At 43.5% G+C, this 25,133-nt stretch overlaps 1 protein-coding gene across 1 annotated transcript in view; it reads right to left on the bottom strand.

Annotated features, from left to right (window-relative positions):
* Positions 1-25,133, bottom strand: part of DEPTOR (DEP domain containing MTOR interacting protein) — an 85,564-nt gene that overhangs the window by 28,755 nt on the left and 31,676 nt on the right. The window contains exon 5 of the mRNA XM_063131093.1: positions 13,829-14,007. Within this exon, the coding sequence (XP_062987163.1) occupies positions 13,829-14,007 (179 nt within the window). The remainder of the gene's footprint in view (positions 1-13,828; positions 14,008-25,133) is intronic.

Below are 25,133 nucleotides of genomic sequence, written 5' to 3'. Positions count from 1 at the left end.
TGACTTAAGCAAATAGTCTATATGGAATTATTGGGCAGCTGCTTGTTTTTGGGCTCTTTTAGTCTTTGGATGCTGGAAGACTACTGCAACTGATGTCATCTGGACTCTGGTCTTCTGGACTGCAGTTCGTCTGGGTTCTATCTTTCATTATTATTTTTTTGAGAGGACTTCTTGCATCACTTTAGGGTTATGATGCTGTTGTCAAAAACCTGCTTATTGGAAATTAACTACAAAGAGGTGTGGACTCTCTCCATTGCTGGATGAAGAGCAATATTATTATTATTATTATTATTATTATTATTATTTATTTATATAGCACCATCAATGTACATGGTGCTGTACAGATAACAAAACAATAACTATGTATATGAATCTGTGCATCTTTTTTTCTTTTCTTAAGATTTAGGGGCTAAGTTTTCACTCTGCACATGCTCTTGGCTAGGCTGCCAAGGGCTAGTTAAAGCTGAGTGAAACTTTCAAACAGGGGGCTTTGGGGGTGGCAGCATTTCTTGTTCTTTAAACATACCTGCATGGCTGGCTAGAATAAAGAAAACTAAAGCAATTACTCTGAAAGTTACTGCTGCTGTGTGCAAAGCTTGACTGAGTAATTGCAATTGGAAAAGGCCAACAGTCGGGGGGGGGGGGGCTTTCCATACTTTCCATTCTTTGGACTGCAAGCTACGGACACTCTCAGCTTTAGTTAGGCAAATGCCAGGCTCTGTCTTGGTGTCTTGAAGGGGCTCTCTCTGTTCCTTACAAGGGACTACCCAATGCGTGTAACTTTTGTCTACTCTCTGGTGGCTGCACTTTGAGACTATTTGGTAAATTAGAGAGAAAACTAGGTTAATTTTTAAACTTAATTCAGGTTTCAGGTAGACTCTTCTTGCCGTTGGAGGCTCTATTTTTGAAGTTTTTTTTCTGGAATGAACAGGCTGCTTATCAGGAAGCAACAGCTGGTTTGCAAACACGTTTTCTTTATTAGGCTTTATATTTCTAATTTCTACTTCTGAGCATGCCACAGGAGTTTCTTTACAACTTGGCATGGCAGAAACATTTAATTGGGTTTTCTCTTGAACTTGAGATTGAATTGGGGGGAGCTTTTAAAACTGGTTGTTCTATGGGCTTACTTGGCTCTGGAAGTGAAGCTTCAGTTTCTCTAGCTGAGGGAAAATTTTGTGCACCAGACACAGCAAGAGATTGCTTGGGAGATGTTTCTGGGGCAGTTACAGTATTGCTTCTCTCTGTGGCTAAGGTTTGCCTATCCAGACATGTACACCACAATGCCCAAGCGGCAAGAGCCTCCTTTTGGCTGCCAGGAGGTAATTGTTTGTATACACATCTGCATAGGCCTCGCACATTGTTTGAACTGGATCCTCAGTTTTAAAACATTCTGGTTTCCATGGGCAATTACCTTTCTCCATCACCCACTGCTGTAGTAGGGACTTTGCACTTTCTCATTTGAGGAAAGCTTCTCCCTTGGTAATTTGGGAGATATCTTCTCTCTCTCTTGAAATGCTACTGATATGGTGTACTGTGCCTTTAATAGACTTGTACACTCTCCATGCTACAACTATTATGCAACAGATTCCTACTACCATTGTGGCTGTGATGGACTCCCATGAAGGGTGGGCCAAATCTATGTATTGCTGCATCTTTGCAATCTGGTTTGCTACTCCTGACTTCGCTTGCTTGACTGCTGACTACGCTCACTGCTTCTCTAAACTGTGTTCTGTGGCTGGCAGAGACTTGTCTTAGTCTCCCCCCCCCCCCCCTGTTGCTACTATGATTGAGCTAGAATTGCTATTCTCAGAAGTCCCTGGACTGTGTGCTATTCCTCACTCTAGTCCCAAGACTACTTAAGTAGACTTCTGTATGGCAGAATTGACAACAAAATGTGGTCCCTTATTGTGTTCATCCCAACACCTTAAGCAGGGTGACCATATGAAAAGGAGGACAGGGTTCCTGTACCTTTAACAGTTGCACAGCAAAGGAAATTTCAACAGGTGTCATTTGTATATATGCAGAACCTGGTGAAATTCCCTCTTCATCATAACAGTTAAAGCTGCAGGAGCCCTGCCCTCTTCTGTATCTGGTCAAGAGGGCCCAGCTTCTGCAGGTTTAACTGCTGAAGAGGGAATTTCACCAGGTTCTGCTGAAATTCCCTTTTCTATGCAACTCTTAAAGATACAGGAGCCCTGTCCTCCTTTTCATATGGTCACCCTACCTTAAGGCAACTCAACTGTGGCTTTGGCTTGAGCGTAGAGAGGATTGCTCGCCCTGTCTTTAGGACCAAATCTCAAACTACCGCTCCCCAGGACCAAATCTCAAACTCTGCAGGATTAGGCAAACCTAGCAAAACAATTCTAGCAATTCTAATTTTTGCAGTTCTAAAAGCAGTTTCTAAAATCACAGTTCTAGCAAACATTTAGGCTAAGCAAAACATTTTGCATGCAATACTACTTCAAACACATTGGTGTTACCCAGCACTGGAAACAGAAAACAGGAAAACATTCATACAGTGAACCTTTCACTAGAATCTCTTCTTGCCAAGACTACTCTATGCTAACGAGTGTATGAACAGACACGTGTCTGCCCACATTCTCCACCAGATCTGTTACGTGTTGTGCTCTCATTAGACCCGTGTACACATGCACACGTTCTAATGAGACTTATACCCGCTTAGAAGGAATCTTTTGACATTGGCAATAGAGCGTCTGTGGCTAAGTAAGGCGATTCTTTCTCAAGAAACTTACAGCACTAAAGGGGATAACGCCTTAATGGCACATTTATTGAGGTTGAAACAAATGCAAAGGCACAAGCTAGTTTGGGGGAAATTAGCTGAGCAAGTAGAAGCTTAGAAGCAGTTTCAGGACTGAAAAATAGACTTTTTGAGACTTAAGAGCATACACACACCAACAGCAGGGGAAAGAGTAGAGGGAATCTTTAAAGGCAATATACCTTTCCTTGGGCTGCAGCCCTTTCTTGTAGAGCAGAACTGGGGAGCAGTGCAACTCTTGGTCTTAGGTGAAGAGGAAAAGAAGACAGCAAGGCTCTCGCAAGCTGGAATGTGTAGTATGCTCTGTGTTTCTGGTTCTAAAGAGAGAGAGAGCTAGCCTGCCTCTTCTCTCAAACTTGAGGGGTTTTGTATGATCTTATCTAAAGATCTACTTGCTATGGGAACAAAAGAGGGTGATTTGGGATGATGGCTGTACTTGATGCAGCCTGGAGTTCAGCAACAGGGCTATATTAGCATGTGTATGACCAGGTATGACTCTTGCCATCCAGCATTCATATTCTGATTAGTTTTACCCCTACTTTTGTCTCTGGGGAATGCATTTGAAGAAGTCTATCAGGAAATGGTTACTTGACCTAGGCCTTCTGTGAATGCTCTCAGTCTGTAGGTGGGGTTTTGGGTCGCTTCAAAATGGAGTCAGTACTGTTCACAGAAGCTACCTCTTAACAACTCCCCCCCCCCCCCCGTTGATGACAAGCTAATCTTATTGGTGGCGTCATCACAACAATGATACAGGTTGGAACTGGAAACTTATTTCACTGGTCTAGAATCATGGTAACTACTCTTTCTAATTATACTTTATAGCCAATTAGAATTTATCTTTAAAATAGGATACAGTATTGCAAAAACATTTTCATGCTGCAAACACAAGAGTGATAAACTGGTAATATACTATACTACTAACAGTATTATAAAATTGGCACTTAAAAACTTTCTGAGGTAGGGGAAAACATTCTATATGATGGTGATTAGCTGGTGGAGGGAATGGAAGAAGGGTTGAAAGTACTAGGATAGATAAAGAAACTTGCTCTTAAGGAGGAAAGCATGGGGTAAACTTCACAATTATTTACACTATAAACATTTTGGGAAAACAACAATTGGAAGAGAGCACATCTTTCTTTATACAGGAGTAAAACAATTTCACTCAAAGTTCTATTTTTATTCAGCTGGGATATCAGTTCTTGATGGGACTGAAATTTCTAGAGCTTCTTCAAAAGCAAGTCTTCTTGCTGGGTTCAGTGGTAACTAAGGCCATAGCTAGACCTAAGGTTTATCCCTGGATCGTTCAGGGGTCAAGCCTGTTCAACTAGGTGACACACAGGGGACCTAGTGCTCAGGCAGGGGCGAACCCTGGATGATCCCAGGATAAAGCTTAGGTCTAGCTGTGGCCTAAGTTATCTGGAATGCTGCTTACAGTCTATTGTGGGTTTTCTCGCTGACTTAAGCAAATTGTTTATATTGGGCAGCTGTTTGTTTTGGGGCTCTTGTAGTCTTTGGATCATATGCTATGATTCTATGATTCTATGTATAAAAGCATGTCATCCTCAGGAGTCCTTCTCCGCGAGCCCCTGCCAAAAGAAGTGAGGCAGGTGGCTACCAGGAGGAGGGCCTTCTCTGCTGTGGCACCCCAGCTGTGGAATGAGCTCCCTAAGGAGGTTCGCTTGGCACCTACATTATATGCTTTTAGACGCCAGGTGAAGACCTTTTTTATTCTCCTAGCATTTTAACAGTCTATCAATAAATTTTAACTTGGTGTTTTAAATTTGTAATTTTACATTGCTGCTGTTTTTATCTGGTTGAGCTTTTATATTGTATTTTATACTATGGTTTTATACTGTTGTTTTATACTTTGAATGTTTTTAATTTTTGTGAACCGCCCAGAGAGCTCCGGCTATTGGGCGGTATAGAAATGTAATAAATAAATAAATAAATAAATAAATGTTCTCATTTTTATTTTATTTTTCACTTATGTAAAATCCTGGAATAACAATGTTCTACTATATATGATTCTTACAAACAAATGGCCTGATTTTTACATTAAATGTGCATCTTTGATCTGAGTCTCTCACACACGCTGCCCCACTGGATACGGGAGCAAGAGAGATTTCACTTCCAATTTTCATCCCAGTGGAGTATTAATACTGCAAGATGAAAACATCTGATATAGCATGGCGCTCCCCCCACATCCTCTCAAAGGTATTTTGGCCTCCACAGCAAATCTGACATCTGTTAATGTGCTTTAATAATGGCATCAATTCAGCATATTTACTCTGATGTTTAAAATCTAAACTTCTAGTTACTGGCGTTCATCCGTCTCTATATCAAAGCCAGTTCCCAAAATAATAATAATAATAATAATAATAATAATAATAATAATAATATTTCTTACCCGCCTCTCCCTCTGGATCGAGGCTGGGAATAACATTAAATACAATATAATACACAAAACTGGTTAAAAGAGCATGTAAAACGAAAACAATATTAAAATAATCACAACAACTTAAAATTCTTAGGTTTAAAATTCATCTGGGTAGGCCTGCTGGAAGAGATATTACATTTCATTCTCCTAATACTGCATCACGCTTTAGCATTCCCAAGAAATGGGCTATGCGGACAAGAGCCAGCATGATCACTAAGTGCAAGAAACATCCCCCTCTTTGCATACCCCCCCCCCCCCGCGCCTTCCACCACCATTACTTTGGCCCATATCATAAAATGGCTGGTTCATTCCCAGGTGTGAAAAAAAAAACCCTGCACTTAACAGGCAGTGTTGCAGTGAGAGCAAAATGTGATCACTGTCCCAAATACTGACTGACACCATGGTGGGAACGGAGGCTTTTGAAAGGAGTTGAGGGAAGAGGACATTGCTGTCTTTCCTACACCCATTAAAATTGAGGGGTAAATATCCTACATTTATAAAATACCTTTGCCAGGTTCCAGGACAGTCCAGCATCACAACAACAACAAATAACATAGGAAGTTGTCTTGTACCTAGGGGAGACTGGTCGCTCCGATGTCAGTGGGGCTATAAATCTACTCCAGGTTTCAGTCAGAACCTGACTGAAACCTGGATAGAGGTTTCACCTTGGACAGCACCATTAGAGTTCTGACTGAAACCCAGACCGGATTCACTGCCCTACTGACAATGGTGCCACCAGTCTCCACTGCTTGTACCAAGTCACAACATGGGTCCATCTAACTCAGAATTTTCTGTTCTACACTGCCTGGCTGTCCACATTTTCAGACAGGAGCCTTTCACAGCCCTCCAGGGATTGAACAAGGGACCTCTTGCATGCAAAGAAGATTTAAAGAGATGAAAGGGTGAGGCTATGCAAATAGAGGTGGCTGAATTCTGTGTGGATCCCATTGCAGAGGACAGGGAAAGGGGAAGTAATAAAATGCAAGATCCAAATGAAACGCCCCAAGGCTTTTCCTTTCTGCCCCATTGCCTTTCAACAGCCCATCCTCAAAATTGAGGAACCCTCCAGGGTAGAAAGGAAAGAGCTGCAGCTAGAAAGGAAAATTGGCAGAGCTCCTGTGGATGTGCATAAGGGCTTATCATGATCCTGGACAAAGTTTTTTGGTTTCATTTCATTTCATTTCTTACATTTCTTTATTGTCCAATAGCTGAAGTTTAAAAACCATGGAAAATACATTACATATAGAATAAAAACTATTAACATATAAACAGACAGCACACACACAGACACAAATATGTCTAAACAATTTTGAACAATCAACAATTTAAAAAATCTAGGGCTAGATTAAAATTTCAGCATATGATGCCAAATGCCTGAGAGAAGAGGAAGATCTTAACCTGATACCAAAAAGATAACAATGTTTGCACCAGACGGACCTCCTTGGGGAGATCATTCCATAATTTGGGGGCCGCCGCAAAGAAGGCCCTCTCCTTTGTTGCCGCCCCCTGAGCCTCCCTCAGAGGACTCACCTGAGAAAGGCCTTAGATGATGTATGTGGTGTGGAGGTAGGTTTATGCCAGGAGAGGTGCTCCATTTTGTTCTTTTTTAAACAACAACAACGGCAACACTTTTGAGTTAAAGTATAGTTTGACTTCAGAGTTAACAGAATGTAGATCAACATTTTCTCAATGATCAAAACAGTTGCTTGAGGCAGGGTGGGGAAAGCCAGGCATTCCAGCATAGCCTCCTCCTTGATAATGCTAGCTTTGTATGGACAGGGCTTATCCACCCTGCTATGCAACCAGTCTCCAGTACATGGGTAAGCAATTTGGTGCCCTACAGATGTTTTAGACTGCAACTCCCATCAGCCACAGCTAGCATGGCCAATGGGAAGGGATGATGGGAATTCTCATTCAAAACATCTGGAGGGTACCAGGTTGCCTCTTCCTATTCTAACGGAACCCACCCAGAAGGCATATAACATACAACATACATGTTTACCAGGTTGGGCAAGTCCAAAGCCATTTAAAGGCAGAGAGCATGGTCAGGGAAAATGGACAGTCCCAGGAATCATAGAATCATAGAATCATAGAATAGCAGAGTTGGAAGGGGCCTACAAGGCCATCGAGTCCAACCCCCTGCTCAATGCAGGAATCCACCCTAAAGCATCCCTGACAGATGGTTGTCCAGCTGCCTCTTGAATGCCTCTAGTGTGGGAGAGCCCACAACCTCCCTAGGTAGCTGATTCCACTGTCGCACTGCTCTAACAGTCAGGAAGTTTTTCCTGATGTCCAGCCGGAATCTGGCTTCCTTTAACTTGAGCCCGTTATTCTGTGTCCTGCACTCTGGGAGAATCGAGAAGAGATCCTGGCCCTCCTCTGTGTGACAACCTTTTAAGTATTTGAAGAGTGCTATCATGTCTCCCCTCAATCTTCTCTTCTCCAGGCTAAACATGCCCAGTTCTTTCAGTCTCTCTTCATAGGGCTTTGTTTCTAGACCTCTGATCATCCTCGTTGCCCTCTTCTGAACACGCTCCAGCTTGTCTGCATCCTTCTTGAATTGTGGAGCCCAGAACTGGACGCAATACTCTAGATGAGGCCTAACCAGGGCCGAATAGAGAGGAACCAGTACCTCACGTGATTTGGAAGCTATACTTCTATTAATGCAGCCCAAAATAGCATTTGCCTTTCTTGCAGCCATATCGCACTGTTGGCTCATATTCAGCTTGTGATCTACAACAATTCCAAGATCTTTCTCATTTGTAGTATTGCTGAGCCAAGTGTCCCCCATCTTGTAACTGTGCATTTGGTTTCTATTCCCTAAATGTAGAACTTGGCATTTATCCCTATTAAAAGATCTCAAGAGGCAGATATTGAGAAAACAGGACTATCTGGTGTATTGCAATGGTTAAGAGGCTGAGCTAGGAATCAGGAATTCCTGGTTTGAATCTCTGCTATAAACCCATCCAGCGTCCTTAGGCAAATCACTCCCTCTTAGCCCCAACCCCTCCATCTGCAAAATGGGGATACTAGTACTGATCTACCTTACAGAGTTGTTGTAAAGCTTACAACAAGATAATCAATGAGAAGCACTTTATGTGTTCAAAAGTGCTATACAATGCGAAGCATTTATTATCATTCAGCCAGGCTCCGAGATATGAAGGTTTTTGCCTCAGTCCTAGGACCTAGATTGGAGATGACATGCCCCAGTTCTATGATAACATATTAAGTAGGGAATAAAGCTTCATTTTATTATTCTTCATGCTAATTCAGGAGTACGATAGCCAAGTTCTATTATAAACCGTGACAGCAGTTTATAAAGACAACCTATGGGGCACAAAGGTATTTTATTCTACACTCATTCATCAGCCAAAGATCTCATTCAGTTCTTGCCAGGCCTCGGAAGAAATGCCAATTAGCGTTAATTGAGACTGTACTGATAATGCTGACATACAGGCCACAAAGAATGGTTTAGCCATTGGAAAGTAGAGTAAACTTGCCAATGGATACAAGGCATTTCCTTGCAAATACAGTGAGCTCCATAAACATTGCAATAAACAGATAACACAGTGAATACTAGGCAGCTGTTGTTTCAAATTAAGCCTGCAATCTGGAAATAGGATTTGGGAGGGTTCTCCCCCCCACACACATTTTTTCCTAATTTTCTAGTTGTGTTAGTCTTACTAAATGTACAGATGTTGTAATTAAAACAGATGCTATATTTGTTTGCTTCAGCTAAATCCATAATCATTCTATCTCAGCCGAGTGTAACCAATAGTTTCTAAATCTAGCAAACAAGCAATGAGACCTAGAGGGAAAACTAAGTCTTCCTTTAAACCAAATCTCTTAGTGGCAAAGTATTAGAAATAAAGAGCTTCATCTCTAGGCCTTAGCCAGGTTGTATGCCAGTCGTGTTCATCTGAAGTCCTTGGGAAATCTGAAGGAACACTCCCTTACCAACATTAAACTGAAACAGGTGACTTGAATACAGATGTACTGTTGCAATTTCAGTGTGTTGCCCTTTGTGCATTTCCAGGAAAGAAACCTTGGTTGCCCAGGCCAGAACACGGTGGGATTAACCAATCCATGTCTTTGGTAGCCTGCCAAAATAGCCTTGCTAGAGGGAGAGAAGGCTTTTTGTTTCTGATGTCTGAGCACCTCCAAGTATAGCAAAAGGTAAGGACAGACATCCACCATCTTCAAAGCTAAAGAGAAGAACTGAACTTTGTCCATGTCACACAATGCTTCCAAGGCACTTGGAGTACTTCCAAAGCACAGTGCAATGCATATAATCTTGTCCCACCCCCACCCCAAGGCTGGAGCGGGAGTGGAGGATGGGCAGGGGATAGTCCCTGCACGGTACAGTTATGCTCTACTTCTGAGATGTTCTTCTAGAGCAAGGAGGGGCAACACAGTGAACAGATTTGTGGATCCCTGGGACTGTGCCATTTTGAGTGGTAGAAGCAGATACACTGCTATGGATGTACGTGTGTGTGCACGTTAGCTCTGATGCAAGCTCTTTGAAATATGTTTCTGTGGGTTCAAATTAGAATAGGGACTATCTACCTGTGGAAGGTGCTGTAGGAACATAGTGAAGAGATAGAGCTCAATGGTAGAACACCTGCTTTGCATACGGAAGATTGAAAGTTCAAGTCCAGCATTTCCAGGAAGGGCTGAGAAATACGCCTGCCTGGAACCCTGGAGAGCTGTTGCCAGTCAGGGTAGACAATACTGAGCTAGATGGACCAATGATCTGACACTGACCTGGTTCGCAAACCAGTGTATGGGTTGTCGAATCATGGGTTCTCGTTACAGCCACCAGGAAGAGAATCCATGGTTTGTTGTTCGGTTATGAACTTCAGATTGTTTGTGGTTAACAAACCATAATTAACCCATACTGCATGGTTCGTACGTATCAACAACCCACGATTCAAAAACAACCCATGATTCAACAACAACAACAACCCATACTCAACCTGCACTGTGGGTTGAACCAAGTGCAAACCAGATTTCAGTATAAGGCAGCTTCCTATGTTCTGATGCTTACAGGCTGGTGTTGCGATGTTATCCCTTCCCTCCATTCCCTGGGGGCAGTTAAGGATGAATGACTAAACATACATTGTGATGATTTACTTTGTTTTTGTTTCTTAACGAAATGCCTGAAGCATGGACGGATTCGGACGAGGCTGAAGGGCTGAGCCAGTCTGTCATGCTACTTGTGAAGCTGGAAGAAATCAGGACTCGCCTGGCAGATCAAGAACCTGCAGCAACGCCTCCTTTGCATTTTGTCTGTCTTTGCGCTGTGCTACCTCTTCCTTTTATCTCCCTCCCTATAACATGCTCTTGCTACTCCAGAAGCCAACAGAGTTCACTTTACTAGTACACTGTGCACCCAGCAGCTGGCACCCTATAAATCGTAAATTGGCAGCAAGATTAATTGCACAACTATGATGTAAACTGGCAGGCGTCACCGTGTTATTTCCAGCCCGAGTTCAAGAGGAGTAAGATTAAAGGCCAAAGCCAAAGCAAAAAAACTCTGAGCCAACTGTACTTCAGCCCCTTCGAGCATTGGTATTGCCAAAGGGCCACAGTGAGTAAATGAGGGCACGGCCTGACTGGCCGTGAGACTTCTGCCCATGGATATAAGTTACAGATGACTAGATTTTTATTATATATAAGGAAAAATTCCTGACGGAAAGATCTGTGCAACAGTGAAACAGTCTACCTACAGAGTTGTGGCTTCTTCATCTCTGGAGTTTTTTCAGAAGAGCCTGGACAGCCACCTATCTAGGATGGTTTAATTGGTTTTCCGTACATCTAGGGTTGGACTAGATGATCCTTGTGGTCCCTTCCAACTCCACAATTCCATGATTCTGTAATTCTTTTACAGAGGACAGTCCTCTATTTTGGAAATATCTTCTATCTGAAGGCCTGTCCAGTCCAAGTCCAGTATAAAGATGAACAACAACCACCACCAGAAGGAAGAGCAGGGCCTTGAACTTGCTTATCGACAGGGAACACCTGAACAGACACCTGCAGACTGAGCAAGGCGCACAGATTACCTGGTCGCAGCCTTCCACACAGTAGCAAGATCTCCCGTATTTCTGTTTAAATTACCATAATTTCGACATTTACATCTATACATATATATAAATTAGCACAAGCACGTTTTATGGAAATTGGTGTCCTCTTTTTTGGGTGATGCATTTCCTCATTTTGGACAATTCACAAGTGGCTACCAAACAGCCTGCCAGAAGTAAATACGGAGCAATATATGCTGAATGTTATAGGCTAAGTTTTGTGTTTTTTTTTTTAAAAAAAGAAACCTTATCAAACTCCTACATAAAAATAAACTTCTGCTGGTGACGAGCCAGCAAAAAGTTAGTTCTGTGATTCAGTTGCATGAAAATCAGTTGGATTTAAGATAGCCAAGACTACATCCTGTTTCACTGGTTTAAATTGGACTTAGTTACAGCTAGTTGGCATGTTGTACTGAACTCTGAATAACAGCTTTCCCTAAAGTAGAAACAACCACACCAAACCTTCCCTGAGTATGGTTGAAAAAGAAAGATGTAAGCGTCTTAGAAAAAGACACTGTCAAAATGTCCAGTTTATTGAGATGAGGCCTGCACAAATTGTAAACCACGAAACTGAACACAGGCAGGCTACCAACCATGTGAAGTGTGAATGGTCAGGTGCTTAACAACACTATTTCCCACACACACACACACACACACACAAACAAACACCCTGGTTTGCCATCCCAGGGAGGCAGCAAAACCAGGGAGTTATACAACATGATAATCAACACTCAGTATTTGAGTATGGATTTAATGTGGCCGGTCATTGAACTGTGGATTCTTGTTGAACCATGAGTTGTTGTGTTGTTTGATCCCAGCACATTTTCCATAGGGTGGCTTATTTTTCTTGAAAAAGCCGCCCTGAGAACTCATTGTTTGTTGTTGGTGTGGGGGAATTTTGGGTTGCTCATGATTAACAAGCCATAATTTGTTAGCGTGGCTGGGTTCACACTACATGATAATAACCCATGGTTCAACGGCAACCCACACTCAGTCCATACTCAATCGTTGAGTGTGGGTCATCATGCTGTGTGAACCCAGTCAATATAAATCCCTGGTTTTGCTGCCTCCCTGGGATGGCAAACCAGGATGTTTGTATGGTGGTGGTGGTGCAGAAGGAATAGTGTTGTTAAGAACCTGACTATTCACAATACATAACTAGTGGGCTGCGTTTGGCTTGATGAGGACAGTGCTCAGAATATACAGTAAACAAGAATATACAAAAATGTATCAAACAATGTAACATTCTCTTGCATGACGACAGGACAACCATTCTGTGAAGTTAGGGATCTATACCAGGAAGGACCATCTCAAGTATCCCTTGTGAACAGCATGCACAGGAAAAGAATTCCATAGGGCATTATAGTGTTCTCCCCAGCCAGAGCAAATGCTGCTACCATTGTTTTTTGAGATCAGGGCATCCTTACAGGAGAGAGGTTTTATGCTCAAATTATAGTGTTGACTTTTATTATAATTTTATGTGAACCGCCCAGAGAGCTCTGGCTATGGGGCAGTATATAAATGCAATAAAATAAATAAATAAATAGTCCTTGGTGTTCATAGAACTGGATGCAAAGCAATGTAGCTGGCAGTAACCTTCAGTAGATTGCTTATACATACTCTCCCATAGAAAGTTCCAGGGGTCCTGGGTACTTGGCCAATGGCTGAAAGGAGGCGGGAACCCATAACGATCCTTTCATGCAGACCTGCACATGCTGGAGGGGTTGAGTTGTACCATAAACTTCTCTAGGATTTTGCAAATCTCATCTCTTTTACTAATTTGTACTGTGTATGTGTTTTACAAGAATTTTTGTCCATCCAGTTCAATGATAAATCAGAGGCACACTCAGCCTAATTTCAGAACAATCAGTTGAGACCTCCAGCAAGTAGGGATGTTAGCGAAATCAATTTGGGGGGTGGGGTGGAGTTTGATGTATTTTCCTAGGCTCGGCCCCCTGGACTACATTTTGGTTCCTGCTCCCATGCCTGGCGCAACCTGTAGTGAGTCAGGCCAATCCACGGATTTTGCGCATTTGGGGGTGGGGTAAATTTCTGCAATTTGTGCAAAATTTATGGCCAAATATACTGCCGAACTTGGACAAAATATGAAAATTACAGCTGAATTTGTATAATTTGCCTAAATTCCACCATAATTTACACAAATTTCTCAGACATGTGCACAAATTTCATAACCTTCCAAAACTGTGCAAAAATATATATATCCAGGGTTCAGGAAAAAGCCTGCAGGTGCCAAGCAAGTCATGTGGAGTGCGGAATTCCATCAAGCCAAAAAAGTGGATTACCCAGTGACAGACACCCCTACTGGCAAGTGCAATGTGTCCTTTTCCCAGTGGGAAGGAAGGGTGGGGGAGAATGAAGTGGCCACACGTATGTTTAACTCTGGCCAGAATGAGGTCCCCACCAGAAAAAAGGTCTCCCATGCCGTTGTTAAGCAATGCATGCTAAAATATCTTCCTGCCTTATGTGGTTTTTCACATCCAGACAGAGCTGTGTAGAGTGGAGCAAATGTCTCACCATGCTGTATAATTCCATGCTCCAGCAGTCTACGACCAAGTTGTTCAGCTTCAGACCTGGTGGTGGCCTCTCCTTCCTGGATCAACCAATCAATCATCTGAGAGGCCATGAAAGTACGCTCATATTTTATTCCTTCCTCTTCCCTGGCTTGTAAAAGCGCATTTTCAGTATTCATCAGCCTGTGATGAAGAAAGAAAAAATATATCAAGGGGGAAGGGGGGAAAATATGCACATGTAGGTTAAACTACATAAATACATTCAATGTTCTAATTCCATGTGCGTTCAAGCTTTACCCAAGAAAGGGCCGGGTGCATAAGCAACCCGAGTGTTTGCTCTGATTTAGGACTTAAGAGCATTGTTAGAAATATTAGAAAAGCAATGCAAATGCACTCCAGGGGGGTGTCTTCATGGGGCCAGGTTGTCACCTCCTCCCTTGAAAACCCCGCACTTTCCCTCCCCCGGGTGGCATTGGGTAATCCCGATGCCGAGGAGGGAATGCGGGCTTTCTGAGAAGCCATCTGGGGACTGGAGTGCCCCCCCTTCCTGGTGGAAGGCGATCAATCGCAGAACATTACACCAGGCACCACCTGCTTCGACTTCAGAGCAAGGCTTTCGGGCTTTCTCGGCAGCCTCAGTGGAAAGCCCCGGGGTGGGTGCGCAATTGCAGCAGCGTTGCATAATTGATGCTGCGCCACCATGCGCACACCCTAGGGCTTTCCAAGCATTTAGACAGTCCCTAGGATTGGAAGGGGATGTAGGTCAACAGCAGAGCGCACGTTTGGCCTGCAGAAGGTCCCAGATTCAACACACTGCATCCCAGCTGATCGAACTGCACGTTATCATAGCAAACCCACCTCCACTAACACCAATCGCAGTCACCAACTGGGGAAGGTCTGCAGGCAGCTCATTGACAGAGCACATGCAAAGCTTGCCAAAGGTCCTGGTTTCAACCCCTCTCTGAAACCCTGGAGAACTGCTGTCAGTGTAGACCGCAGTCTCCAACACAAGCACCCACGAAGCTCTCCCCTCTCTGCCTCTTCAAAAAATTGTTTTAAAAAACCTTGGAAAATGCTGGGGAGGACTTCTTTTTCGCCCTTTCTAGCCTATGGCCTTGCTCTTTCTCTCCCCTTTATCCCTTTACCTTGCTGTTTCCCCTCTCTCCCAGCCTCTTGCCTTGCTATTTCCCCCAATCTCTTTAGCTCACGGTTTCTTCCCCTCATAGATTCTAGCTTTGGTCTCCCTCTATCGCTTTGCCTTGCTATTTCGCCCTGCCTCCCAGCTCTTGCACCACTATTTCTCTGCCCACCTCTTTACCTTGCTGTTTCTCCCTCCCCACAGCCTCTACCCCTTTGTTTTGTTTCCCCCCTCCCTCCCAGCCTTTAGCCTTACTATTTCTCTCCCCACACCCCTCTTTAGCTCACTTTTGACTACCCAGGCCCCCAGGGCTGCCGTTATGTGACTAGCCACATCCTCCATGGGAGCCATTTTGTGGTGGTGCCTACAGCAGTTTCTCAAATTCCCAAGTGCGCTCACGGGTCCAATAAAATTGGGGCGCCTGGTGTAGACATTGCTGAGCTAGATGGATCAATGGTCTACTGCATAAAGCAGCTTAGGGTGTAATCCTATGAATATTTAGACAGAAAAAAGCCCTACAACTCCCAACATTCTCCAGCCAATTCCCCCTCCCCTCATCTAAACATGCATAGGATTGAGCCCTTACTAACGTGGGAGGAATCCTCAGTTTTCTTTGTAATATCTAATTCTGGGCAAGATCTCAGTCTGAGACCTTGGAGACCCACTGAACATTGGGGAAGACAGCATTGAGTCAAATGGACCAATGATCCATCTCAGTATAAAGCTATTTCATACAAAGGTGTGACCGAAAACATTTTTATTGGCTGCAGTTCTGAATATCCTGACTTGCACATGATGGATTACAGTATAAGGCAGCTTTGCACGTGCAGTACCTCCTTGCAAGGTTGCAGAGGATTTGGGGGTGCAACATTTGGATCACACATGACTACATGAGAGCATCCCCTGCAACACTGCAAAGGAAACTAGGGTGCAGGTCTTCGGGTAGCAAAATGCCTTGGGAGGTAGCCTCAGGCAGAAGCAACATGTGTAGAATTGACAGACACATGTACCATACAGGTTAACATGTTAGAAAGATGGGAATGGCTGGAGATTCCTGTGAAGCGTACACTTGATGGGAATCCTTGGTTTGGCTGGGTATTGTTTGAAACAGCCCTTAGAAACAAGCACAAAACAAGAATCTATCCTATGTCATTGATCACTGTGAAACAGTAAGTTCCTCTAATAATTAGAAAATCTTCAGTCTTTTCCTAACTAGTTCTAATGCTAACAAGGGGAACTTTGAGTGGGGCCCCACAGCTCCACTGGAAGCAGCCTAGGGCCACATATAGCCAACAAGGTGTGGGTGTGCACCCACCCTGGCCACCCACATACCTTGTGTGTTTGATGAGTGGTTATCTGCCCAACTCTTGCAAAATACAAGGTCAGGAGCTTAAGGGAGAAAGCTTGCAACATATTAATTCCATAGTTAAAGCTAAAATTAGCCCTCTGTCAGCAGTTTCAGTGGGAAGTAAGTTGGCCCTTGATGGTTCAGCCAAATAATAGGTCAATGAACTCATCAAAACCTCCATAGGACATGGAGTGGAGAATGAGTTTGGATCACTTGTTCTTGCTTCTTAGCTGTTCTGTTCTTGGGAAATATTAAGGAATGGTTAACAGAAGTGCTTGTTCCATTTGTGACGTGGATGAAATGCCAGAAATGGAACAGGCGTGTCCATAACCATGCTTAAAATCATACCAGTTGTTGAGAATTGATCAGGATAAAATGACGTCTGAGCCAGACCGTCAGCCAATGCTGATGATGGAAAGGGAGTAAGATGCAGATGCCTCCACCCAGAAAAATCTGGCTGACCCTTTCCCCTAAAATTCATTAGATGAATGAATTTAGTCCTTGGTTGTTAATTGGGTACGGACGACACTGTAGGGATGATACTTTTGATCATGTCCTGTTCCTACACATGAGATTCATCCAAGCAAAAAATAAAGAATAAAGAATAGCGAAGGCTTTTCAAAGCAACTGTCTTTATGAGAATTGGCTACCCTGGTTCTGTAGATGATGAGTGGGAATTCTTTGTTAACTGTACTTTGATGAGTCTATAAATACCATGCCTGGCTGACTGGTGTGGCAGAGAGAATAGCCTTTGTAAAAGAGATGCTAATGACTGAAATGGACAGGGCCATGAAAAGAATCTGAGGTGTAATGAGCGCTAAGCTTAGAAGTGGGGGGAAAGGTGAACAGTCGACCTACACTCCAAACATAGGCTGGGTTTGTGCCACTTCCACTGCCATGATGCCTTCCAAAGATTTTTTTAGGATCCCTTTAGGATCCCGAACTCCCTGTCACAGAACTGCAAATGAAGAAGGGACGGCTGTTAAACCAGTCTGTAATTGTGGATATACACCAACAATCATGACAAGCATACATAGAAGTAGGCCATGGGGTTTCAGGGTGGGGAGAAGTGAAGTAAGAGCTTTTTACCATGGATACTTCTGCTCCATGAGGCACACTGGTTCCTGCGCTGGGATGTAAACAAAAACACCAAAGTGGGAGGCAAGGGGCATGTCTACACGATTCATTTTCCCCAGGGTCGTCTCTAGGTCGTCCCTGTGCATCCAAATGACGCACAGGGGATTCTGGAGTCAACCGGGGACAACCAGAGACTTTCCCTGGGATAACTGAAATGGGGGATTTCCCAGTTTTCTTGCGGTCCCAGGACAACTCCAAGGACCGCAGCTGGTGTGGCCAGTGCTCCTGGGTCCTCCCTCTGAGTAGCGGGGCTCTTTAAATGGATACAGAGCTGCACAGGGCGACTTCATGCCCATCAGAGGGGGAAGGAATTTCATCATCCCCAGGATGCTGCCAGTGCTTTTGTTTAAAGTATTTTGTTTTGTTTTACTTACTTTTTCAGAGGATCAGGATTGCGCAACCAGATCCTCCTTCCCCCCCAAAACCAAAAAACACGCCACGCCGGACATCCCTCTTTCCTTCTGGAACAGTGGGCTGGCGTATGGATGCTGGGGAGGATCACGGAAGCCAGAAAGCCCGAGATCCTCCCCACCCCACAAGTCCCGGAAAGCCCGAAGTTGTAGACATGCCTAAGGAATAGCCTGAATCAGTTGTGTTGCAACACCACAGAACTACACACTAAAATGAGCTTCATACACCCAAATTCAGTAGAACAGTTGCATGAAAATATTCATCCCTGACTTTGCATAATGGGCAGTATTCTTTTATCCTGGTTGTGCTTTTTATACTGTATTTTGTATTTGTGCTTTTAACATGTTGGCTGTTATATGATGGTTTTAATTTTTGTGAACCGCCCAGAGAGCTTCGGCTATTGGGTGGTATAAAAATGTAATAAATAAATTAATTAAATAAATAAATAAATAAATTTTATCTTTTACTTTTCACCACACCGGAATATGTTTAATTGCGGAGAGTTATATTATTGTTGTAATTAAATAAATTATATAGTATCCAAATATGCCCTTGTGCTAGTGCTAAAAACACTGCTAGAGTAAATCACTGCTTGTATAACATAACAGGTGTTTGCTTGTATAATGTAACAAGCGGTGCTTTTCTTCGTTACCCTCAGCAAGCTTACAATGCACAACCTTTGGTTTATGCTAGCGCAGTGTCATCAGCACTAGTGCAGGGGCACAGTTGGATACTCCCCATTCATTAAATCCCCCCAGGCATAGATACATACAAAGTATAAATATCCAGTGATCACATTGGGATCAAAATATTACTGAAGAAAATGCTACTGAACATAACTGAAGTCAAGAAGGAAAGGAAAGGAACCTCTCGTGCAAGCACTGAGTCATTACTGACTCTTGGAGGGACGCCAGCTTTCGCTGATGTTTTCTTGGCAGGCCTTATAGCGGGGTGGTTTGCCGTTGCCTTCTCCGGCCGTGATTACCTTTCCCCCAGCTAGCTGGGTACTCATTTTACCGACCTTGGGAGGATGGAAGGCTGAGTCGACCCGAGCCGGCTGCCTGAAACCAGCTTCCGCTGGGATCGAACTCAGGCTGTGGGGAGAGTTTCGGCTGCAGAAACTGCTGCTTTACTGCTCTGCACCACACGAGGCTCGAAGTCAAGAAAGCTAACAGCAAATGAAATGTTTGCACAATATGAGACTTCAGGGGAGGCAGTTTAAGCATTCACTAGAATCAGGGCCAGCCCAAGATATTCTGCCCGGCTGAGGTAAAGGACAGGATGGTGGCCCCTCCCATTCCAACTAGTCTGAAATTTGAATCCCTCTTTGACATGGGCAATGGGACAGAAACTTTGACCACATGTGAAGGCAGCAAGGTATCTTAGGAAATGCAGGGCAGACTACGTAACCCTAGGGTGACCATATTTGGGAAACCAAAAAAGAGGACACCTAGTGTGTGTGTGTAGGGGAAGCAGCTTTCTGAGTCCTGCAGAAAGTACGTTATTCCCCCACCACCTTAAAGAACCCGATTGGAGTGGAGGAGGATTTCATTCTGCACCACCACCATCCACTCCAATTGGGGCCTTTTCTATAATGTCCACGAATGACCCACTTTCCCCTTTAAGACTTCAATTGGAGCTTGGGGTGGGGGAATGATGTGCCTCAAGAAAGCATGCCATTCCCTCCTGCCATGCTAATGGCAGCCTTAAAGGGGAAGGTGTGTCATTCCAGGACATTATTGAAAATTATAGAAAATCCCCCCTGACACCATGGAAAGAACAAAAACCAGGACAAATCTGGGGAAATCCTGACAGTTGGTCACCCTACGTAACCCACAACTCTCTCCACCTTGCCGCCAGTTCCCAGTATCTGCTGCCTGAGGAGAATGTCACACTCTGGACTAGAATCAGGCAATATACTTCCTAGACTGCACCAGTTGAGGCTGCATGCAGTGGTGGTGATGGCATATTTGAATAGCATAGCATTCTGCTTATATCAGCTTTCTATACATGCATATAGAGATATATTAAATAAAATTCAACGTTCTGAAGGGCGAAAAACGAGACAAGCCTCAGACTCCTGATCATGGCTTCATTCCAGATTAAGAATGAATACATGCTCAAAACCAAGTAAGGAAATTTAAAACTGAAGAAGGCACTTAAACAATCTCTTATAATGTAAAATTGCTGACTTCATGTCCATTTGAGTGGAAACAGTAGGATACTGGCTTATACCTTGTCTAGGAAGGTTTACATCAAAAATATGCTTATATGCATTGCTAGAAACTCTTCGGCGGAAAGAATAAATCATTGATCTGCAACTGAACCTCAGAAATGTCTGGGGTTGTTTTGGGGAGAAAAATCCCATCATCTGTTCCAATAAAAACAGAAGCTCTCTTTTCTTGGTAGTGTTTCTTATTAACTTCGAGTCTATCGGATGCAACAGGAATGGTTCCTTTTAATTTAGCCCACTAGGAGGGAGATAAATTAAATATAAGGAAATGGGATAATCCAAAAACAAGTAAAAAGCTAATGGCTCAGCTTGACAGGATTTTCTCTGAATCTGCTGATTGGGGATATTTGAGCAAAATTAAGGATCTGGTTTTGACTTAGGAAGCCTCATATGGCAAAGGTCCTTCATATTTTACAGCAGTGGTGGGCAGAAGTTAGATCTCCAGATGTGTTTGACGTCAGCTCCCAGAAGCCCGCCAGCATGGCCAATGGTCAGGAATTTTGGGGAGGTGAAGCCCAAAACAGCCGGAGATCTACTTTCTTCACAACCCTGTTCTAAAGAGCATTTATTCCAGACAGGGTCCAAGCATCATTTTGGGGGGCCCAGTACAAACTTGTCCCACAGGATCCCTCCCATACACATATCACAGTCCTATCCCATACATAGCATCTCACGCATCATGGGGGTGAAATCATTTTTAATTCCGAAATGACACCACGGCCCACTTTTTGCTATTTTGTTAAACATAACATCCAGCCTGAAGAAGAGACCAACAAAACCTGACTGTAAGCCTGTGGGCAGGGACTGTTAAGAAATATTTGTAAGCCGCCTTGAGAGCCTTTTTGGCTGAAGGGCAGGATAAAAAAATGCTTAAATAAATAAATAAGTAAATAACATTCCTGATTATTATGGTGTTTTTTCCCTCCCTCCAGCCTAGGCACAAGGAACTCTCGGACTGGTAGCTAGAGGGCATGTCTCATAGTGCTCTACATTTCTCAATCAGCTTGTGCTTGGATACACAAGTACATTCAGGGCCAGCCCAAGTACATTCCCTCTTTTCTAGAGAAAGGCCTTAGAATAGAGCATGTGGAGTAAGAGGCTCAAATCTTTAGGACTGGAGCCAGAGGGGGAAATCCTACAGGCAAGCAAGCAACAGAACAAACAAGTGGGACGTGCAACAAAATATTGCAGTGTTGAGGTTCAGGGTTTCATCCGCACCCTTTTCCAAGACACTCCATTCCACCCTCCTTCCTCTTGGTTTCCTGTTCCCCTTCCGCCAAACTGTCAGCCGGTATTCCTTGGTCACTGAGTATGCACAGTCCTCATTGGGGTTTCTCCTTCTTAGGGATTTGTGGAGATTTTTTTTGGGGGGGGGGGTTAATTCTGCAAACCAAGATACCTCTCTCTTGTGCATGGAAAGTGTAGTTTTTGACACTCAGGGAACTGAGTTCATATACTAACATATATGTTGATCCACACAGATCCAGGAAGACATGGCCCTGCCTGTTGGTTGCCAAGGTAAGGTTGCAGCCTGACCTGGAAGCTTTTATAGCCCTACTAGTTTGGGAGAAGACCGTGGGTCTGATGGGTATATCACATGTGGCAGCAGACCACAGACTCAACAGTTTCATCACTGGTGGCTCCTCACCTTGGCATCTTGAAATTGGGAATAAGTTTAGGGTGACCACATGAAAAGGAGGACAGGGCTCCTGTATCTTTAACAATTGTCATTTCTATGCATTCAGCACCTGGTGAAATTTCCTCTTCATCATAACAGTTAAAGCTGCAGGAGCCCTGCCTAGTGTGATCAGATACAAAAGAGGGCAGGCCTCCTGCAGCTTTAACTGTTGTGATGAAGAGGGAATTTCACCAGGTGCTGCATTCATGCAATTGACACCTGCTGAAATTCCCTTTTCTACACAACTGTTAAAGATACAGGAGCCCTGTCCTCCTTTTCATATGGTCAACCTAGGAATAAGCTTAGCTGAGAAGAAAATGACTTAGGTGCAGAACCTCAGGTTTGGGGGCCAATTCTGGCCTCCTGGGTTCCAATCTAACCTGCAGGAGTTCCTCAGATGGCCCTGCTGTCAGAGATTCCGAGCTCTCCCATGAAATAGTGAGGCAAAGGGGACTCACTGTGCAATCCACAAACCCTTTATTCAATTAATAACACCTCTTCATACCTGCAGCATCGGTGAAAACCAGGAGCTGTCCTCTAAGACAAATTAGCTAAATAAAGCAAGGCAGTTGCCTTTCAACTCAAATGGATGGTTTCCTGCCACGCCCAGGCTTTTACTGAGCTCCTCCTTCAGAGGGGGTCCTCCTGACCCAACTTCTGATGGGCATCCGATCTGACGGACTGCCTCCCACCTCCTCTCAATTCTGTCCACTTAACTCAGCATGTAACTCTGGCATCTGTCAGTTCCGGTGTTCCCTCTCCCTCCGACAAAAGCTGAGTTCCCAGCAGGGAAGGGGGAAGACGATCTCCGAACCTGGGCCGCTTGTTCAATAAGCCCCTGGGAAGATTCATCCCTGACTCCTGATGAGCCTTGGGGAATTTCTTTCACCGCACCCTGTCATGGCTGGGCTTCTTCCAGTTCTGCCTCCAAATCTGAATTAGAGTCCAAAATCAAACCAGGGAGCCTGGGCCCAATCCGGACACTCCCGCTCTTCCCCAGCTACTGATCATTTGGTAGCTTCCCAATTTCCATACAGTTTTCCCCCCACTCTAAAAGGTGAAATGCTTCTCCTAAAGCTAAGTTGCTGGCAGTAAGCACTTAAGCTACAATATGCTGGTATTTTTGTCCCCACGACTTTTGCCTTCACTGGAACATGGCCCCTGAGAGATTTTCCAAAATGGAATTCAGCCCTCAGAGTGAAAGAGGCTCAACATCCCTGGCACAGCAGGTGGGGAGAAGTCCTAAAGAACAACCCATGTGCAGGAGAAGGGTTAAGCAAGCACATTGTTATTATCCTTGTTGAAAACCACCTTGAGGGCAGTTTTTGTGGAAAGAAGGTACACAATACGTTGACTGATTCATTCCTGCAAATGTCTCCTCACTCACTCACTCACTCACTCTCTCTCTCTCTCTCTCTCTCTCACACACACACACACACACTAGCACTACCTCATAAACATTCGTTTGGGAAAACGTGTTTGCCAAGGTAACATGTAAACCGGCATAACCCACTCACTTCATATTGCTTCTACATGATTTTGTGACCTCAAGATGCCTTGAGCCTTCTTCTTAAACCATTAGCAGGGGGAGGTTGGGAGCCCTTATAATTTCAGTTCTTAACAGTCCCTGTTTTTTAGACCAGGTGAGGATTTCAGTTTAGGCCAAAGGGCTGGCAGAATCAACAATTATTTGAAACCTCTTTATTGACCAAATCTAATTAGTTGCCCACGTCATGTATCAGGTAGCTTAACCTTTTAATTCATGTTCCTCTTTTCTTTTCTTTTTTTAAAGGCCTTTGGGAGCTACACATCTGCATGTGATGACAGCTAATCACTTTAATTTTTGGCAGGGACAAGATGTTCTAGGTATTAAGTGGAGATTTGACCTTAACGGGAAATGGAAAACTAGAATTATATTCCCAGCAGCCAAGTAATAGTAAAGAGTATTGATGGATTAATCCATCTATTTCTGTAACATTCTCATTTGTTCAAACTCAAGTTTGTTACATCCCATCTCCACATTAATGTGGAAATATATTTTAAAGGTCTCCACAAATATTAATATGCATTTTTGTACTCAATTTCCCTAAATATATGTCTTTTTATAAGCTTCTTTCCGTAATGTACACCTTTGTGTATGCGGTTTTCGATCATTTCATTGCAAAATTTGGAGACACGTGAAAACTGAGGGATAATTACGTTCCAGTTTGTGTATTAATTTGCACTCAAGAAGTGCAAATTAGGCTGCTCTGTATTAAAATGCAAACCAAACATTTCCCTCCAGCCATCCTTAGTAAAGAGTTAAACGTAAATCCAATAAAAGTGATCCTGGTCATGCCACTGTTTTATCCACACCGGGATGCGTTCAAATAGTGAACACATCAACACAGGGCGAATAGAGTTTAATCTATAGCTAGTCAGGCATGCATGACCTTGCCATGGTAACAGGAGGTCCAAAACAAGTCACAACTGAGGGATTCCTTGTTCAGATACAAGCCCAGTGTGGAAATCAGCCCAGTAATTAAAATTAATAGCAATATGGCCATCATTTTCATGGTACGTGCATAAGTGTGTGTGTGTGTGTGTGTGTGAGAGAGAGAGAGAGAGAGAGAGAGAGAGATCACATCTTTCCAACACATGGAATTTAGAGATAAAAAGCACCTAAAAGTAGAGACAGCACTTTCTACTATTATGTTTAGTAGCATTCATCGTTTTGCATCAAAATAAATTCCTTTTTAATATCCACGCTGTTCTTTTACCCGTTCTTGGATGGAAACGGGTACATCTCTTACCTACAGCTGGGGATTTCTGATTCTGAATACAGTGTTAGTAAGCAAATTTTGTGTGGGCTCAGATGATAAACAGCATCATGGGAGTCTTTGCAATGGAAAAGCCTCTTAAGTCATCCCGTCTGCTTCTCCTTTTAATACAGGGTTATTCCCTGAAGAATACTGCAAAGCGTTTCATCCAAGAGCGACTTTAAAGTCTCCAGTTATCAGAAATCTTGGAACAGAAGTCCTAAAAAAAAAAGCTGCAGAGACTGTACAGATACCATAGAAACTACAGCGGGGAGAGGGATTGTTAAACCCCCAGAGACAGAAAAATACTAACACTGCACACAATCACAGTCTGTCCTGGTACTTCCAAGTCTAAAATTGAACTGGTTTTCCATTCTAACTTTCCAATGCAAAGTATGCAGGATTTTCACCACAGAGATGTCAAAGGATTAGAGAGACATCATTCTGTGTCTATATAGAGAATCATGGCCATTTGTAGTATTCAATTTTTATTTATTTATTTATTTTATTTATTAAAACATTTATATCCTGCCCTATTTCTCAAGGATATCTGGCTCTTTTGGGGG

The sequence above is a fragment of the Elgaria multicarinata genome, chromosome 7 (assembly GCF_023053635.1).
Source record: "Elgaria multicarinata webbii isolate HBS135686 ecotype San Diego chromosome 7, rElgMul1.1.pri, whole genome shotgun sequence".
Classification (NCBI taxonomy): Eukaryota; Metazoa; Chordata; class Lepidosauria; order Squamata; family Anguidae; genus Elgaria; species Elgaria multicarinata.
The sequence above is the reverse complement of the archived record's forward strand: the minus strand, read 5'-3'. Positions and strand labels throughout refer to the sequence as shown.